Source organism: Suncus etruscus, chromosome 1 (genome assembly GCF_024139225.1).
Source record: "Suncus etruscus isolate mSunEtr1 chromosome 1, mSunEtr1.pri.cur, whole genome shotgun sequence".
NCBI lineage: Eukaryota > Metazoa > Chordata > Mammalia > Eulipotyphla > Soricidae > Suncus > Suncus etruscus.
This window is the reverse complement of record NC_064848.1, coordinates 65,233,388-65,252,455: the sequence shown is the minus strand read 5'-3', so window position 1 is coordinate 65,252,455 and position 19,068 is coordinate 65,233,388. Positions and strand designations below refer to the sequence as shown.

The 19,068-nt window shown below is 35.1% G+C and overlaps 1 protein-coding gene across 1 annotated transcript in view; it reads left to right on the top strand.

The window, feature by feature from the left end:
* JAK2 (Janus kinase 2) overlaps window positions 1-19,068 on the top strand; it is a 161,089-nt gene that overhangs the window by 128,140 nt on the left and 13,881 nt on the right. Inside the window, exons 15-21 of the mRNA XM_049774261.1 lie at window positions 115-253; window positions 8,813-8,964; window positions 9,111-9,261; window positions 10,651-10,787; window positions 14,361-14,550; window positions 15,133-15,257; window positions 16,375-16,547. Of these exons, the coding sequence (XP_049630218.1) occupies window positions 115-253; window positions 8,813-8,964; window positions 9,111-9,261; window positions 10,651-10,787; window positions 14,361-14,550; window positions 15,133-15,257; window positions 16,375-16,547 (1,067 nt within the window). The remainder of the gene's footprint in view (window positions 1-114; window positions 254-8,812; window positions 8,965-9,110; window positions 9,262-10,650; window positions 10,788-14,360; window positions 14,551-15,132; window positions 15,258-16,374; window positions 16,548-19,068) is intronic.

Here is a 19,068-nt window from a genome sequence, read left to right as displayed (position 1 = left end):
TTTTTATGAATACACTTATTTCCCTCTTTAAATCATATTGGGGCCTTGGACATATTAAATGTTCAAGAATTTGTGGATTGATATATGAATATAATGTGCATTTAACTTTCATAGGAAGAAAAACTCCTTACTCATGGGAATGTGTGTGCCAAAAATATTCTACTTATTAGAGAAGAAGACAGGAAGACAGGAAATCCTCCTTTCATCAAACTTAGTGATCCTGGCATTAGTATTACAGTTTTGCCTAAGGACAGTAAGTTCTGCAGGGATCACATTTAACTGTATTAATTGTTACTTGGAGAGTAACATTAAAAACATGTTAATTTTCTTCAAATGCTGTTTTAATCATTTTTTTTACTTGGGTTTTAGGCTATAACTGGTGATGCTTAGGGGTTACTTCTGGTTTTACACTCAGTAGTTACTCTGGCGCTGCTTGGGTGACCATATGAGAAACTGGGGCTCAAGCCCAGGTTGGCTGTGTGCAAGACAAATGCTGTCTAACTGCTGTTGCAGTTGTCACTTACTAATTTGTTCTTAACCGTATAATTTAGCTATGCTTTTTTTGGCTGTCTAATAGAAAATATATTTATATATTCTATGGATTATATCTTTTTTAATAAATATAGTAAAGTAATTTCTTGTAAGGCAATTTTTTTGTTTTAATTGCAAATTCTGTCTGGAAGTAAGATTTTGTCCAGTTTAAAGTGAAAAATTTTAAATCTTCAAATTCTTTGAGACACAACTTAACAATTTCATATTGGTATGTACATTATCAATACCAGGTCTTGGCATCAAATGACTATTGCTCTGTTTGTTTTAGGAGTTTATCCTCTCCCCGCTCTCTCTCCCTCCTCTTTCTCTCTCCCTCCCTCCTCTCTCTCTCCCTCCTTTCTCTCTCCCTCTCCTCTCTCCTCTCTCTCTCTCCCCTCTCTCTTCTCCCCCCTCTCTCTTCTCCCTCCTCTCTCTCTCTCTCTCTCTCTCTCTCTCTCTCTCTCTCTCTCTCTCTCTCTCTCCTCTTCCTCCTAATTTCTTTCTCAGTCTCCTCTGATAACTTTAGTTCTGTGAACAGTTTGTGTCTTGATTTTATTTTTTTCTGTTCACCAGTTTTATATCTTTATATTGTACATATTGGTGAAATCATTCAATACTTGTCTTTTTTTCTTCTGGTTTATTTCCCTTTGAATTTTAGCCTCAGTCTCCTTCATGTGTTTGTGTAGCAAAATTACATCTTTTTCAAAATTGCGTCTTTGTTTCAGCTATTGTAAATAACACTACAACATTGGGTTAGATATAGCTTTTTATGTTAAATGTTTTTATATTCTCCAGACTCTCAAAAGTACTATTGCCAAATCACTTGGTAGCTCAGTTTCTAATCTCTTGAGAAAACTGTGAAACATTCTCCAAAATGTACCATTTTCCATTCTAATCAGTAGTACTTGATAATTCCTTTTTCTCCACATTATTTCTTACATTAGTTATTATTACAGCATAATCTTAAGTTCTTTCACACAGATGTAAGTTGGCCTCTTTATATGGTTTTGACTTACATCTTCCTGATAATCAACGATACGAGCATTTTTTCAATTTTCAGTTTATTAATAGACTTCTTTGAAAGTATTCAGGTTGTTTGCCCATTTTTGGATTGTTTTGTTGTTATTACATTTTAAAAAATAATTTAAACTTAATTGTATTAAGAATTATATCTAGATTGGCTACTGGATACTGCAATCCATAATAGTGTACATTTGTCCTTTGAAATGAATGTTTTTACTCTATAGATTCAGCTCCAATTTCAGGGTCTTCGATCCACTTTGATTGAATTTTGTATAAGATGTGAAATACAGATCTAGCTTAAGTATTTTTTACAATGTAGTTATCCAATTTTCCCAACACTGTTTGTTAAAGAGGCTTTCTTTATTCCATTTCATATTATCAGCTCCTTTCTCAAAAATTACCTGACCGGGGCCAGAGAGATAGCATGGAGGTAAAGCATTTGCCTTTCTTTTTCTTTTCTTTTTTTTTAATTTTTATTTTTAATTATGAGAACAAGGGTGCAAAGAAAGAGGACAAGGTAAAGTTACAGTGGAAGGACAATCACCCATAACATAATTCTCAGAAGTCCCCTTGCTGATATCTTAACTTTGAAATTTCAGCCAAAGAACATTAAGATAAATAAGACAGAATCCATGTACAATTACTTTGTCACTCAAGTCCCCAGATTGTAACACATTATAATATTTCTTAACAGTACACAAGGCAATCTAAAGCCATAAAACTTACGTAACTCCTTAAACATTACAGGCATAGTATTTTCTTACATTTCCATATACATGCATATTAGCTTAAGTTAACCTCAAATTTTAAGTGAGTTCTTTTTAAGGATTAGAGTCAAAGGAGCACAGTATAAATGGTGTTAAGAGTGGCAATTGTTGTTTGCATAGGCCCACCAAAATATGAGGGACATGGAAAGAAATAACCTTGGCCTAAGTACAAAGAGACCAGACCCCTGAAGTTTCCTGGCACAAGACCAAGTCTAGGCTCCAGGCAAGCTAGATCGTCCAATCCAATACATTGTCTGTAGTGCCAGCACACTTTTATTTTTCACACAGTCTCTGTTGTTGGTATCATGTTTCTGTATTAAAGATCCTGGAATCTGCATATCTTACATTGAAGTCAGGATGTGGAGCATCCTCTCCTTTCACCTCACAATCAAAGGGCAATGCAGGGAGCCCTGTCCTGTAAGCAGGTCGTTGTTGTTGTTAGGTCTTCTCAGTGTTAAGGGAAGTCTCTTTTGAGCAGGTCGAAGTCTGAGCAGTGTAGGTCTTCCGTGGTAGAGGATTGCTTCCAGGTGATGTTATAGACCAGTCTGGATGTTTTGTGGATGGCTTCCCTGGTTCAGGGGAGAATGGATTTTGCCCTTTCTTCTGAGGTCTGTGCCAGGTCGTTATGTCAATGTTCAGGGTGTAAGGTCCCTTTGCACTACAAGATTTGTGTGTTCCAATCTCTATTAGATAGGATCTTATTTGTATGTATAGTATTTTCCCATTTTAATGTGCCTATGCAAATAAGAAGCAATGCCACGTGGTGTTATTGGCGCATATGGGGGCCATAAGAACAATTCCAATGATTCCCTTGACATGGTTCAATCATAAGCATTAAACTGGGGGACTCTTCCACCAAAATTCCTTGTTAAACAGCTCAAAAAGAGAAGATAAAAAGTGGTTAGAATCATCACTGTATAAGACAACATTTAGTAAGAATTATAGCTGTCAGAGAAAAAACACAGAATATTCTAAAGAAATACGTGTCCATTTTATGTATCTTGAAACAGTTTGGGGTTGTCACACACAATGCACAGCTTTGGACTGTGATTAGGATTCTACACTACTGAAGTTAAAAAGAGTAATGTAGGTTAGTGATGTTTGAGAGGGGGTTAGAGAGTTAAGGAGTAAAAAAGAGCTTTGTAGGGGTGTGTGAAAGGGCAGAATACAAAATGAACATTCTGTATACGCAAAACATGACATAAGAATAAGGAATATTCTGAATATATGAAGTACGCGCGGTGGCGTGAGCCCCCCGTGCGGTTCTGTAGTTTTTGGATGCCTAGGGAGGAATTTCTCACCACCTCCCCCCAGGGCCTGATTAACCAGGCGTGGCCCTGAAGACCCGCCTGGTGTGGGGGGAATCTTGTTCACCTGGATTAAGTGGTCAGCCCAGGGTCCTATGGCTAGCTGTCCTGCCCAGAGCCCCCATCATACCAGTCAAAGGCACACGAAATCCTGGCATGCGGAGTGTTCTGAGCCCAGCCAAGCCTCTGTCAAGCATTTGCCTTTCATGCAGAAGGACGTTGGTTTGAATCCCAGTATCCCATATGGTCCCCTGTGCCTGCCAGGGGCGATTTCTGAGCATACAGCCAGGAGTAACACCTGAGTGCTGCCGGGTGTGACCCCAAAACAACAAACAAACAAACAAAAATTACCTGACCATATATAGAGAGGTTTTTCCTTGGATAGTCTGCTCTGACTGATATATGGTCAGAGAATTTACCTTTATTCCAGTAATGTGCTGTTTGGTCACTATGTCTTTGTAGTATACCTTCAAGTTAGGTTAATTTGATGCCTCCTAGTTTCTTGTTTCTCAGTATGGTTTTGGCTATTCAGGATCTTTTATGATTTCACATGAACTTTACAATTGACTGTTCTAAGTTTTTTATTCATTCTCATTCATTAAGTTCTCATTTATTAAGTTGATTCCTAAGTATTTGATGTTTTGGAATACTTTTTTAAAATGAAATAGACTTTGGTCTTATTTTCTTCTATGTCATTATTTCTATATGTGAATGCAACCAATCAAATTTTTAACCTGCGCATGAGTGTTGATTTTATGTCCTCATTGATAAAGATCAGGCATTTTGAGGGGCTTGGGGACTTGCCTGGATTTCTGTCCCTGTCTGCAATAGCAGCACAGTTCCTTAGTTTCCCCCTCATTCTTTGAATTTTTTGTGTTGATGTGCAGGTTATTTGAGATATGAGTTACTTGAGAACTGACCTGTTGAGCTGTTTATACCAGACAGATATTAATAATAAGTCTGCTGTTCAGGTTATTTTCCTTACCAATGCAATGTTATTTGAGTATAACTAGGGAATTGTCAACTAGTTGCTCCTTTAAGTTAACTGAGATTTAAGACTGTCTATTGTCTGAGAAAAATAGGAGAGCCAAATCACACTTACCTTAATATAAGAGAAATAGGTAGTAATTCTTTCAAGCACATGTACTAGTATTCATATTGCAGTGGGTTTAGAAGATAAACAGACATGAAATGGGGGGCTCAATTCTGGCCTGGAGGTGTGATACAATGGCACTGGACAGAAGATGGGGTTCACAGGCTTGCAGGCATGTGGCTGTCCATTATTTCAGGGCAGAAAGGGCTACCTGTGTTACATTAGATGAGTTGTTTACATGTCTAGTTAACACTGTACCAGATATATGATAAAAAATATCTTCGTCTCTTTTTCTTCTTCAAAGTTTTCAATTTAATGTAGTCTCAATGCAATTAATCTTACTTTTGTTGTCTTTTCTATTACAGTTGAATCTTCCCAACACATTTTTAATGCCAATGTCATGGCATTCTTAAGTCATGATATTTGATCCATTTTTGATTTATTTTTGCAGATAAAATTAGAGAACATTCAAACTTCATTATTCTGCATGTAGCTGTTCCTTTCCCCAGCACCATTTATTTAGAGTTGCATATTTACAACATGTAGTTTTGGACCTTATGTCTTACATTAAATATTAATGCAAGGTGTAATTTAAATATTTAATATTTAATTTAAATATTAGTATTTGATCTAATATTTAAATATTAAATTATCAGTTTGTCTCTGAACTTTCAGTTCTCTACTTCATGATTCCTTTGTATATTTTTAGTGTAGTATAATTCACTTACAACTCTTGGCTTGTGGTATAGTTTGAAGTTAGGTAACATTATGTCTGTATTTTATTCATGTCTGTTATGATTGTAATATAAACCATAGTATTTTTGATTCTATTAATTTTTTAATGCCATTGGAATTTCTATTAGAGTTGCACTTTATTTGCTTTTCTATTGCTTTTCTAGAATGAACACTTTTACTATGTTAATTCTACATCTGTGACTATGGAATCTCCCTTTACTTGTTCTATTCTTTTAATGCTGTTTTGTAGTTTCATTGAGTATGCCTTACTCTTCTATTAAATTTATGCCTGGGTCTGGAGCAAAAGCACAGCCAATTCCTATTTAATCCCTGGCATTTCCTATGGTCCCTGAGCCTGCCAGGAATGTCTTGGCAAAGAGGTAGGAGTAACCCCAGAGTGCCGCTAGGTGTGAACCAAAAACAAAAACAAATAAATAATGCCTAAGTATTAATTTTTTTGGATGTACTTGGCAAGGAGATTGCTTTCTATTTCTTCTTTTATTCAGATTTATTATATGTGTATAGGAATACAAGAGGTTTTTTTGATTTTGTAACTAGCCCCTTTGTCATAATTATTGGTTTTTTAATTGTTTTTAATGATGTCTTTAAGGTTTGTTTTGTATATGTTCACATATATGCACACATATATAAAGACACAAAATAATTTTTAAGTAAGAATAGTTTCACTTAGTTTTTCTATGTGGCTTTTTAAAATTGCTTTGGCTAAAAAATCTTTAGTACAGAACAGTGTCAGTGAGTGGGAATGTATAAAGCCTGTTTCAAATACAGGCAGGGAGTGGGGAAGGGAAGAGATGGGGGCATTGGTGATGGGAAGATTGCACGGTGAAGGGGGTGTTTTTGTTATGACTGAAACTCAACTACAATTATGTTTGTGATCACAATGTTTAAATGAAGAAATTAATTAAAATATCTTTAGTACTGCATTGAATAGAAATTGTGATTATGAGAAGTCTCATTCTATCCCTGAGTTGGAATTGGGGGTGGGGCCATACCTGGTGGCTCAAAATTACACTTCTGGCTCTGCTCAAGGAATTGTATGTAGTACTAGAATTAAACCAGACATATGTAAAGCAAGCACCTTAGTCCTGACTCCTTGGTTCCTGATTCGAAAGGAAAAATATTGTAATTTTTCACCACTGTATATTTGTGGCTTTTTTTATACTAAAAAAAGTAACTGCTGTATTATTTCTCTGGACTCTTATTATTTTTTTAAAAAAAGGCTTTTTCTCCCTCTTTGGTTTCTATTTTATTTTCTGCTCTCTCTTCATTATTTTCTTCCATCCATTCATTGTTGACATTTTTATTCTTGTTTTTAGCCATAGGAATAAAAGTATATTTTTTCCTTTTTCATTATGAAAGTTTTTATTACTATAACTTTTATCTTACCTACTTTTGCTGGTGCTTCTAAACACACTTCTTTTCTACAAGTGTATTTATGTTTCTGATTAATAGTTTTCTGATTGAACCAGTCCTTAATTTTCTTTTAGTCACTAAATGAAATCATAGTTAGCTTCATTCGTCAAAATATTCTGATTGTAAAGTTAAAATAAAAAACTATCTATTGGGTTTAAAGTTCTCTGTCATACAATTAAAATAATGACTTCAGTCAATTATTTGAGATTTTTTATTCAAGTAATACTATAATTACATTTTATTATCTCTTAATTTCTGCAATTGAACAATCTAAACTTAGAATATGAATTCATAAGCTTTTGTGCATTGAGGCCTGGTATTTTATTTGAACCTGTAGATCTTAAACTTGCTGACCTATCTGACAATGAAAACAGTTAAATAGGCAGGAAATATTATAAAATCTTAGCTGTCTTATTTAAGAAATGTGGAGTGATGCAGGTGAAAATGTATTAGTACAGTGGGAAAATGCCCAGTTTTTTTTCCTTGTGGATCACGCCCAGTTGCATTCAGAGGTTACTCCTGGTTCTGCACATAAAAATTACTTCTGGAAGGCTAGGGGGAACCAAATGGGATGCCAGAGATCAACCCTGGGTACATGGCAAATGCCCTACCCACTGTACTCTCACTCTAGCCTCGGAAAAAATTAATCATGAAGCAAAGTTTTCAGATAACTTCACTAATAAATCTTACCCAAACTATATAGGCTTTCTCTTTCTCTTTTCTTTTTTTTTCCCTTTTTCTGTTTCTTTGTTTGTTTGGGGGGGGGGGTTGGGGCAATACCCCATTACGCTCAGGGGTTACTCCTGGCTATGCGTTCGAAAATTGCTCTTGGCTTGGAGGATCATATGAGACGGCATCATATCGAACCGCAGTCCGTATTCCGTCTTATCTAGCGCCTGCAAGACAGACACCTTACTGCTCCACGCCACCACTCCAGCCCCACTCTCTTTTTATTTTCTATTTCAGTTACCTATATCCTTATTTATATTTATGCCAGAATACCAAAAGGTTAAATTTGAGTTAAAAATAAAGAATGTGGGGGCCGGAGAGATAGCATGGAGGTGAGGCGTTTGCCTTTCATGCAGGAGGTCATCGGTTCGAATCCTGGCGCCCCATATGGTCCCCTGTGCCTGCCAGGAGCAATTTCTGAGCCTGGAGCCAGAAATAACCCCTGAGCACTGCCGGGTGTGACCCAAAAACCACAAAAAAAATAAATAAATAAAAAAAAATAAAGAATGTTCTTTATTCTGATTAGGTAAAGCCTATAGAAAAACAATTCAGGAAATTTCATGTTCTAAACAAAATACCTATAGTTAGTTTTATATACTTAATATCTTCTAACTGTAACCACCATCTATCATATTAGTAATAAGTGCCTAGTAGGACTTTTTTTTCTAATGATTTGAATTTCTACTACAACTATTGATTCAGCAGAGTGTTTTTGAAATAGTACCAAAAATACCTACTGTTTAGACTTTGTTTTTTAAAAAGACATCAACATTCCAAAAAAAAAAAAAAAGACATCAACAATAGGCTATTTTTAGACATTTATAGAAAAAAAACTTAATGAAGACTCAGTAAGAGGTAAAGAGTGTGGAATTCTGGTTGAAAAATTATGTACTGCAGAATGTGTAGTTAATTCATGATTTATCGTATAGGATTCTGATTTTCTTTGTGCAGCTAACAGATTGTATTATTTTGCACTAATTATTTGATCTCTCTTGGTCTCACTATTAGCATTGTTTAAAACTGAGATAATGAATTAATCATCATCCAGCATCTTTTAGGCATATATTCATGTTCACTCCAAACATATAAAAAGACATGATTTTTCAAATTAGTTTGAAAGATTCTGTATATGAAAAAAATGTGTTATATTTCTGGGAAAATGTTGACCATACTTTGTTTCTCTTATTTAAAAGTTCTTCAGGAGAGAATACCATGGGTACCACCTGAATGCATTGAAAATCCTAAAAATTTAAACTTGGCAACAGATAAATGGAGTTTTGGTACCACTTTGTGGGAAATCTGCAGTGGAGGAGATAAACCTCTCAGTGCTCTGGATTCTCAAAGAGTACGTTTGTATAGATTGAGATGGATTTGTTTTTTTAATACCTTCTTTTTCTTTCACATGATTTGATATTTTTAATTCATACTCATTATAAGAAAGTTAGTACTCTACAGTTATATATCTTATTTTCAATATATTGTTCTCTATAGAAGCTACAGTTTTATGAAGATAGGCACCAACTCCCTGCACCAAAATGGACAGAACTAGCAAATCTTATTAATAATTGTATGGACTATGAAGCAGATTTTAGACCTTCTTTCAGAGCCATAATACGAGATCTTAATAGTTTGTTTACACCAGGTATGTATTTATGGATGAAATCTTACTATTTCTCCATATACTTTTTGTCTTTGTTATATTTAGTAAAGATTTATTAATTTTGTAATGCCCAAGAATTCCTTTGTCCTCTTTTTAATTTTTTTTTATTTGGGGCCATTTTTAGCAATACTTGGGGCTTGTTCTTGGCTCTGTACTAAGGAATTACTCCTTGTGATATTCAGGATCACATAGGATGCTGGGGATCAAACCCAGGTCAGCCCTAAGCAAGGCATTACTGTCTCTCCAGCTCTTGTTCTCATTTAGACTCTCTCAATTTATTATGTTCATTTGACTTTTCCTGTTTTTTTTATATATATATTATATTTATATATAAAATAGTGTTCTTGATTAAGCAGTCTTTCCATTTAAAAATGTCTTTCCTTTGAAAACCATTTTTATTTGCTAATTATTAAGGAGTATATAAGTTTATTTTGTTTAATTAAATTTTGAAAAATAGTTGTATACTAGTTTTACAATTTATTTTATGAAAATGATTCAGATTTTTTTCCTTAATAGATGAAGCTATATATATCAGCTACATATATCAGATACCTACATATATATATATATATATGTAGGTATCTGATCCAGTAACTTCCTGCTTCAATACTAATCATTCATATCATGAATGTCACAATTGGGGCCAGGGAGACAATGTAGAATTAGGGCATGTATATACTGTTCAGTTCCTAGTAATAACTGTACCATCACTGTCCCTTTACCCAGCACCTCTGGATATAGCCCTAAAGGCCCAAGCACTGCCAGGTATGGCTCTCATGGCCTTCAAACATTGCTCAGCTCACTCAGATGGTCCATGTCACCCACAGGTCTAACAGTTCCATCTTTGTTCCCTCTCATTAAAGAAGGAACCTGACCTTCATGGCCAAGAATAACGGAAAGGTCGCTGACGGAGATCCACCTTCTCCCTGTGCCTCCAAAAAGAGTCAAATTTTGAGTCTTATTTTATAAATATTAAAGCTACCTATTTGCAAAGCATTTGTCCTTGGAAAAAAGAACTTGGAGCCTTACTACTTATAAATAATAATTAAAACCTCTCTCTGTTAAGGGACCTGAGTGAGTACAGTGAGTAGGCATGTGGGTGACCCAGGCTCAATCCCAGGCACCCATTATAGTCCCCTCAGCACTGCCAGGAATAATTCTTGAGTACAAAGCCACGAGCATCTCGATGTGTGGCCTAAAAACAAAAACAACACTCTATTAAATAACCTAAACTATTATAGTTGATTTGTGTCAATTACATAGTATTTGCTATTTCTAACTCATTCTAAGTATTTTATTGACCTCAAGTGCATGTCAGTCCAACCCAGAAGATGCATTTGCCAATTTATGGTTATAATTCTTTTTCTCCAGATTATGAATTATTAACAGAAAATGACATGCTGCCAAATATGCGCATAGGTGCCTTAGGGTTTTCTGGTGCTTTTGAAGACCGTGATCCTACACAATTTGAAGAGAGACATTTGAAATTTTTACAACAACTTGGCAAGGTAAGATGTCATAGGGTTTTGTTTTTGTTTTGGCCATAGCCAGCAATGTTCAGGGTTTACTCTTGGCTCTGTGCTCAGAGATCACTCCTGGTGGGCACAGAGGACCATATGGTTATCAGAATCAGCCGCATGTAATAAGTACCTTCCTTACCCCTCTGTACTATCTCCAGCAATCTACCTCCTTTTATAAGTCATTTTATAGAGAGATAATTTGATTTTTTAATGTTTGGATTTTGAACCATGTAAACACAGCTATGCATAATAACCTACATGTTCTAAAAATGAACTGGGAAAGGCTTAGTTATTTGGATGTGCAGTCATAAAAATTTTTTTTCTCCTACACTTGCTAATCGTGTTCTATTCTAGTGGCCTTACAATTTGGATTTTGTATGGATATATTATGAAGATTTCACTTAACTTAGGCCTGCTCCAAGTTAAATATTCTGATCTAGTTTCACTAGAATAAAATATTGGGGGTTATATTGTCTTAACTACACATTATTTGCCACTGTTCCTTGTTTATCAGATATTTAGGGGAAAGGTTCCTGAGGCATTTCAGAAAAATAGTCATTTGACATATGTAAGTTATCTATTTTCATATAATAAATTAATCTAAAGCTCAACAGTTAAAAACAGCATATATTTATTATCCCTTAATATATAAGTTTATGCTAATTAGGAATCTAAAAGTAACTTGAGCTAGACCTGTAGCTACTTCAAAGTCTTTCCTAGATCCACAACCAAGTTGTCAGTCAGACTGGGCTTTCAGCCCCCTCTGAAGTGTTGACTAGGATAATTCCATGCAGATTCACATAGCTATTGATAGTCCTCAAAATATCTACTTCCAAAGATATTTTCAAAGCCTCTAGAGGACTGCCTCACAACGTTGCAGCTGAGGATAGTCATTCAAATAGAAGCCATGTTCTTCTTAGGACCGTCATCTTCAGACCGGCATCTTAGCATTCATCCATATGTTCTTCATTTTAAATGAGTCAGGTAATCCAACCTATATTTAAGCACTTAGAGTTATAAGAGAGCATGCATATCAGAAAATGGATGTCTTAGCAATATCTTTAAAGTTGCCAACCATATGGTGATCTTAACCATAATTCTTCGTTGGTATCATCAATTTGTTGGTACACTGTAATTAATTAAAATTTTGTAAGGCTTTTTGTCTATTACTTATCAGCATCTCCTAGAGTGTATTCTCAGGAACAATTTGGGAAATTATGCTTTAGACTTAAGAATAACCTCTTCATTTTACAGTTAGAAAAATTAAGATTCAGATAAGGTAATTAACTTGCTTATGGTCAAACAGCTAAGATATTTTCAGGTAGGAGACCGGAACCTTTCGCTATTCCTATGTACATTCTGTTTCCATCATCTTAAATGTGTATTTGATTTTGCTTCTATAGTTTTAGTTGCATTGTATCTTCCATTGTTATCTTTTGGTGCCACATCATACAAAGAAAATAATTCTTATTTGCACTCAGAGATAATATTGCAGACATATATTATTTATACAAATTAGTATAGTATGGATTTATTATTTTATAAATATTGATTAATTAATAATCATGAAATTAATTAAATGATGGTAACTATTAACACTCAATGGTTAGTGTGTAATTGATCAATCATAATGATAATTAATGGGTTTATTGTCAGAATAACTTTGATAGTTATATGAAAACACTTTCAAGATCAAAACCACTAGTCATTAGTCACAAAATCCAGATAACCTTTATTCTACATGTGATGCTGATTAAGCCATTTAATTTCTCTAGTCCTTCATTGTAGTCCTGTTCGTATAATTATAACTTTTTAATAGAATATGTTTTAGAAAATGAAATCCATAAATGGAATCATCTCATGAAAGTTTATTTTGAGTTGATTTGGATAGTTTTAATAAATTTCAAATTTAATAAATTTCAAATAATTAATTTCAAATTTTTCTCATGTTTCTGTGTTCCTGTTCCTAATTTTAATGCAGATATGCAAATATAATACTTAAATTACTGAGGCCATTTTTATTTTTAAAAATTTATTTAAAAGGCTTTATTGGAAACTAAGGAAGAGGGGGAGAAGTGGGAGAGAGAGAAATTCACTCAAGAGAGAGTGCAAAGTTCTCAAAAGGGAGGGAAGGTGGGGGGGAGGAAAGGAGAAAAGAGCGCCAGTATACATCCTAGCATGGAAGTATGAAGCACGAAATTTCACATCTCAAGAGAAAAGATGCAGATGACCTGTGATTGGGTACCATATACCCAGATAATACATGTGTGCCTCTGAGGGCATTTTCTAAGAAAAGAATTGACATTTAAAATTTCAAAAATCTAATTAAGTTAACTAGTTAATTTATTCATCCTTAATTCTGAGTAAGAACTTTTAAAGCCAGTAGATAAAAAACCCTGAAGGTTTTGTGAGCCAGACATTGTTGGGAGTGGATGCATTGCTTTCACATTTTTTTTTTCCTGATGTGATGTGGTTTTACTTAAATTGTTTTTGTGTGTTTGGGGATCATACCTGGAGTTGCTGAGATGTTATGGATTGAATTGGAGTCAGCATATGCAAGGCAAATGCTTAATCCGCTTTGTATTATCTTTTTTGGCCTTGGTCATGTGATTTTATAGATATATTTGAGTCTTTTGTAAACATCAGGTCTCTGCTGTTCACTGTGAATTGTTTATGTAGTCACTATTACTGTACAGTTTATAGCTTAATTAGAAGAGGTAAATAGCAAACAACTGTAAAATAGTATGATAAGTATATACTCATTTATTTTCACACAAGTCAATTTCTAATTTTTTTAAGTTGAACATTGATACAAAGTCAGCTCTAATTACAAAATTATGAAAAAACAAATATTGTTAGTTTTGAGTTATTTTATGTATATCTAATTGCAATTTTTATTTAATGTACCATTAATATGGTCCCTGTAAAATTTTTTATCTGTTGATATATTTTACTTATTTATCTGTTGAGATATATTTTAATGTTGATATATTTATTTTTGTGAAAATTATTACAATATATATTTGTTTTTAAATACTTATTTTCTTAAAATCTCATTTGAAATAGACTGATATAATATTCTAGTAACTCAAATCCAGTTAGATTTAGCTTCTTAAAATATGCTTTAAAAATAGTATTTGGATATGTATGCCATAGGAAGAAATGTGGCATCTATCTTTATTCATAGGTGATATTTACTTAGAAACCAAATAACTTTAAACTAATAACAATATCTTTCAGTGACTCAGTAACTCCCCTATGATTCACCATTCACTTCTCAAACTTCTTGTTTTAAAAGACTGCTTCTTTTATATGTGATACCTGCTGAAAGGGGCTGTGTCTGATTGTCTAGGCCACATTCCAGGCCTAAGTAGTGGCTGCATTACAATAGGAGAAGACATGCAGCCAAGAAGACTTGGCTATGGGTTTCTAGGAGTAAGGAGACTTTCCTTTCCTTAATCCTGAATGTTGTCTAATGTAAATTTAAGAGATGGCTCTAATTGTCTGTTTAATTATATTAAGCTTGTCAAGGAAAGATATATTTTATCATTAACTCTTTAGGGAAATTTTGGAAGTGTGGAAATGTGCCGCTATGACCCCTTACAAGACAATACTGGTGAGGTGGTGGCTGTGAAGAAACTCCAGCACAGCACTGAAGAGCACCTCAGAGACTTTGAAAGGGAAATCGAAATCCTTAAATCCCTGCAGCATGACAACATTGTAAAGTACAAGGGAGTATGTTACAGTGCTGGTATGTTGTCCATTGAAATCTATTTTGAATTCGCGATATGACTTTGGTTTCCTGGGTATTAGAAACATAAATGTATCAAGATTTGTACCTATAATAATAGGTCAGTACCCAGAGAAGCATTCAGAAATACTGGAAATCATGCTTTGTGTATGTGGGCTCTAAGTGTGTAATGACTTTCTTTGGCTAGTTGAAGGATCCTCTCATCAATGAGAATATTGGTTTTATTATTCCTACTTAAGTTTATCAATAGAATAACATATGTAAAGAACTAAATCACCTTTGCCCGTATTTTCTGGGAAAGTATATTTTAAATTAGATGATTTTTGTGCATATTTATGTAGGTCTGAAAGTTTTCATATCAGCATATTGTGGTTTACACAATATGTGATATTTAGAGGAGCTTAAAATTTAAAAACTTTATTAAAAAAACATGTTCTTTGCTACAACATCACCTCTATTGATCAAATATTCTCATATTAAACTCAAATTTTATATATCTTTGTCATTTATATGATTGTTTCAATACTTTACCAGTAAAATTTGGTACACTAAAACGTTGTATTTCCATTTGTATCTTAAAAGGCCGGCGTAATCTAAGATTAATTATGGAATATTTGCCATATGGAAGTTTACGAGACTATCTCCAAAAACATAAAGACCGTATAGATCATAAAAGACTTCTGCAGTATACATCCCAGATATGCAAGGTACTTAATAGGATGATTGTTTATAAAGGAAGAGAGCATGTTGCAATAAATATATTTTGAAGGAAAATTTTCTTTATTCACAAGTAATATAATTTGTATAAAAAATGTACTATGCAATGCAATCTACAAATAAGCTCCTAGAATAAGAACTAGAAAGAATGTAGGTTACAAAATCATATATAAAACAATAATATATCAGAACTTATCAAATACTGTAAAGCACATGCAATTAATTGTGTATCAGTTCTACCTCAGTAAAATTATTTAAGAGATTAAACCAATTTAGTTATTTTATAAAGACCACTGAACGCTATTGCATTGTATTTACTCTTTATGCCCCAATTCCAGACTTATATTCCTACTCTGCCACCCACTGACATTGAATTCTAATCAAAGGGAACTGTTTTCAAATGGGTTTGATATTCTCTCTTTTTTTTTAATTTTTATTTAAACCAGTATGGTTTAAAGTTATTTATAGTTGGGTTCAGATATACAGTGTTTCAGGACAAATCTCACCACTAGTGTCAACTTCCCTCCTCCAATGTTCCCAGAGTGTATCTCATACCACCACCTCCTCACCCCCCCAGCCTGCCAGCACCTCTTAAGTTTGCTTGTTAAAGTTGGGGTCTCATGGTTTCAGTGTTGTTGACTCAGGCTTGGTTATTTAGTTCTTTTTCTAACACCACCAGTGCACCTGAGGCCCCATGGTCCTTGTTCCCCATCCTTTCATATTTGTTTCTCCTCTACTCAATTTCTTTTCTTCTTCTCACTATATACTCTGTGGCCTAGAGAGTTCTTGACAACTATTTAAACGATTTAAACCATTTATAAACGATTGCATTTCTTCATGTTGCAGTAATTATTAAGAAATAGTGTAGGGTTTGGAGCTATAGTATAGTAAGCAGGATGTTTTCCTTGCACACAGCCAACCCAGTTTCTATCCCTGGTATCTCAGGAGTAATTCCTGAGTGCAAAGACAGGAGTAACCATGTGGTGTGGCCCCAATACAAACCCCAAGCAACCCAAACGATATAGGTTTTCATAGTTATTTAAGGTAGAATATAAAGCCGAGGTCATTTAAAATAGAATTAGCTGAAAAAAATTATTCTATTCACAGGGCATGGAGTATCTTGGTACAAAAAGGTATATTCACAGGGATCTGGCAACAAGGAATATATTGGTGGAGAATGAAACCAGAGTTAAAATAGGAGATTTTGGTTTAACAAAGGTCTTACCACAAGACAAAGAATACTACAAAGTGAAAGAACCTGGTGAAAGTCCCATATTCTGGTGAGTATATTTTAGTGTACAGTAAAATGACTTTTTAGAGCACAGACTTTAAAGTTTGTTTTAGCTTATTTTTATACATTTATAATAATAGCCATTTTTGTCATGTAGCTTACTTTGAGGAAAATATATTTTGTGAGTTCTTATTTAATCTTTGTAACAACTCTTAAAGGGTACTGAGGTACAGACAGGTTGAATAGCTTGCTTATGTTTGTATAAGTAAATGGTAGAACCAGGGTCAAACCAGATAGTCTGCTCACAATTTGTGATTTTAACTATTCATTGTGATTTGATTAAATCTATGATTAATTGAATATTTTAAGTTCTATAACTTTTTTTTTTTTTTTTTTTTTTTTTTTTGGTTTTTTTGGGTCACACCCGGCAGTGCTCAGGGTTTATTCCTGGCTCCAGGCTCAGAAATTGCTCCTGGCAGGCACGGGGGACCATATGGGACGCCGGGATTCGAACCGTTGACCTCCTGCATGAAAGGCAAACGCCTTACCTCCATGCTATCTCTCCGGCCCCTAAGTTCTATAACTTGAAGTGAACTTTGATCTTGGGTTTTTGTTTCTGGGTTGTTCTTTTTTATTTTTTGGGCCACACCTAGTGACGCTCAGGGGTTACTCTTGGCTATGCACTCAGAAATTACTCCTGGCTTGGGGGACCATATTAGACGCCAGGGGATCGAACCCACAGTCCATCCTAGGCTAGCACCGGCCAGGCAGATGCCTTACTGCTCTGCACCACTGTCCTGCTCCAACTTTGATCCTCAGTTAAAATAATTAACATGAAGAGTATACAAATTATTGATTTCTCCTTAACATTTAAGTTCAACTGCTTTGTCATTTACAATGCATTTTAATTTTTAGGGACAGATTTGTTTAATTTATGAAGAGTGTTCTCTATATTTGTTTATTTGGCTTGAAAATTAAAGTTACGGTGTGTGACACCAGGCGGGGAAAATCCGCAAAAGTACACCGGCCCAGTGGGGCTCAGCTGTGAAAGACTGTGAGTGTGACCTGTCTATGTCTGTCTACTGTCCTCTTGCGTGAAACTCTTGCGAGTGGGGCAAAAAGAGGCTCAGAGGAGCACGGCCGCTCCGCTTCGCTACGCGGCCGTGCACTCTTTCTAAGGAAAGAACTCCATTGCAACAAGAAGGAAAAATCACACTAAGAACGGCGCTATATCACAGAAGCAAACATTTCTCTCTGGACTGTCTTCTCTGTTGCATGCTCGGGCCTAAGATTTGTCCCAGTGTGAGGCTTCATCCACGGAGGACTCCCCTCCCTTAGAGGCAAGTCAGCCCATCCAGAAAGGGAGGAGCCAGAGGAGTGTGCTGCCTACATCATATAGACAATGAATACCACTACAACACGTAGAAAAACCCACAATACAAGTGTGACAATGGGGAAACAACGCAGGCCAGCATCAGACATAGAGAATGAAGATGACAATTCTGAGGACCAGATAATGACTGAACAACTAATCAACCTCTCAGATAAGGACTTTAGACTAGCAATATGGAAGGTGCTCAACAGACTCCAAGAAACCATGGATCGAGTTGAACAGAACACTAATAAGAACCAAGAAAATATGAAGGCAGAAATGACAAAACTCCAAACTGAAATAACATGTCAACTAACAGGACTGAAAAAGTCAGTAAACGAAGTGAATGACAAAATGGATAAGCTCTGGGACAGGGTATCAGAAGCTGAGAATAGACTTGGTGCTGTGGAAGATGAGATACATAACAATTCCATACAGCAGGAGAGATTGGAAAAAAACTTAAAGCAAATGAGCAGACAATGGAAAAATTAGTCAAAGAATGGGAACAGACGAAAATAGAAGTCTATGATAAGATCAACAGAAACAACTTAAGAATCATTGGAGTCCCAGAGACCCAGGAAGAAAATTTCCAGGAAGAATCAATGGTCAAGAACATCATTAAAGAGAAACTTCCAGAGCTAAAGAATATATGTGATCAAATCCTGCATGCCCGAAGAGTACCAACCAAAAGAGACCCCAGAAAAACCACCCCAAGACACATCCTAGTCACAATGACAAATCCCACAGATAGAGACAGAATTCTGAAAACAGCAAGATCAAAAGGGGAAATCATGTTCAAGCAAGCTTCCCTGAGATTTACAGCAGACCTGTCACCAGAAACGCTCAATGCCAGAAAGCAGTGGTGGGATATTGTGACAAGACTGAATGAAATGAATGCTTCACCCAGAATACTATACCCAGCAAAACTCACTTTCCGGTTTGATGGAAGAATACATGGTTTCACAGACAAAAAACAGCTCAGAAACTTCACAGACACAAAACCAGTCTTAAGAGAAAAACTGAAAGACCTAATCTAAGACAAGACTACCCAAAAGACACACCAAATTTTGAAATAAAGATGGCGTTAAATCCCAGGACAATTCTTTCTCTCAACGTCAATGGACTAAATGCACCAGTTAAGAGACACAGAGTGGCTAAATGGATCAAAAAACTCAATCCAACCTTCTGCTGCCTACAA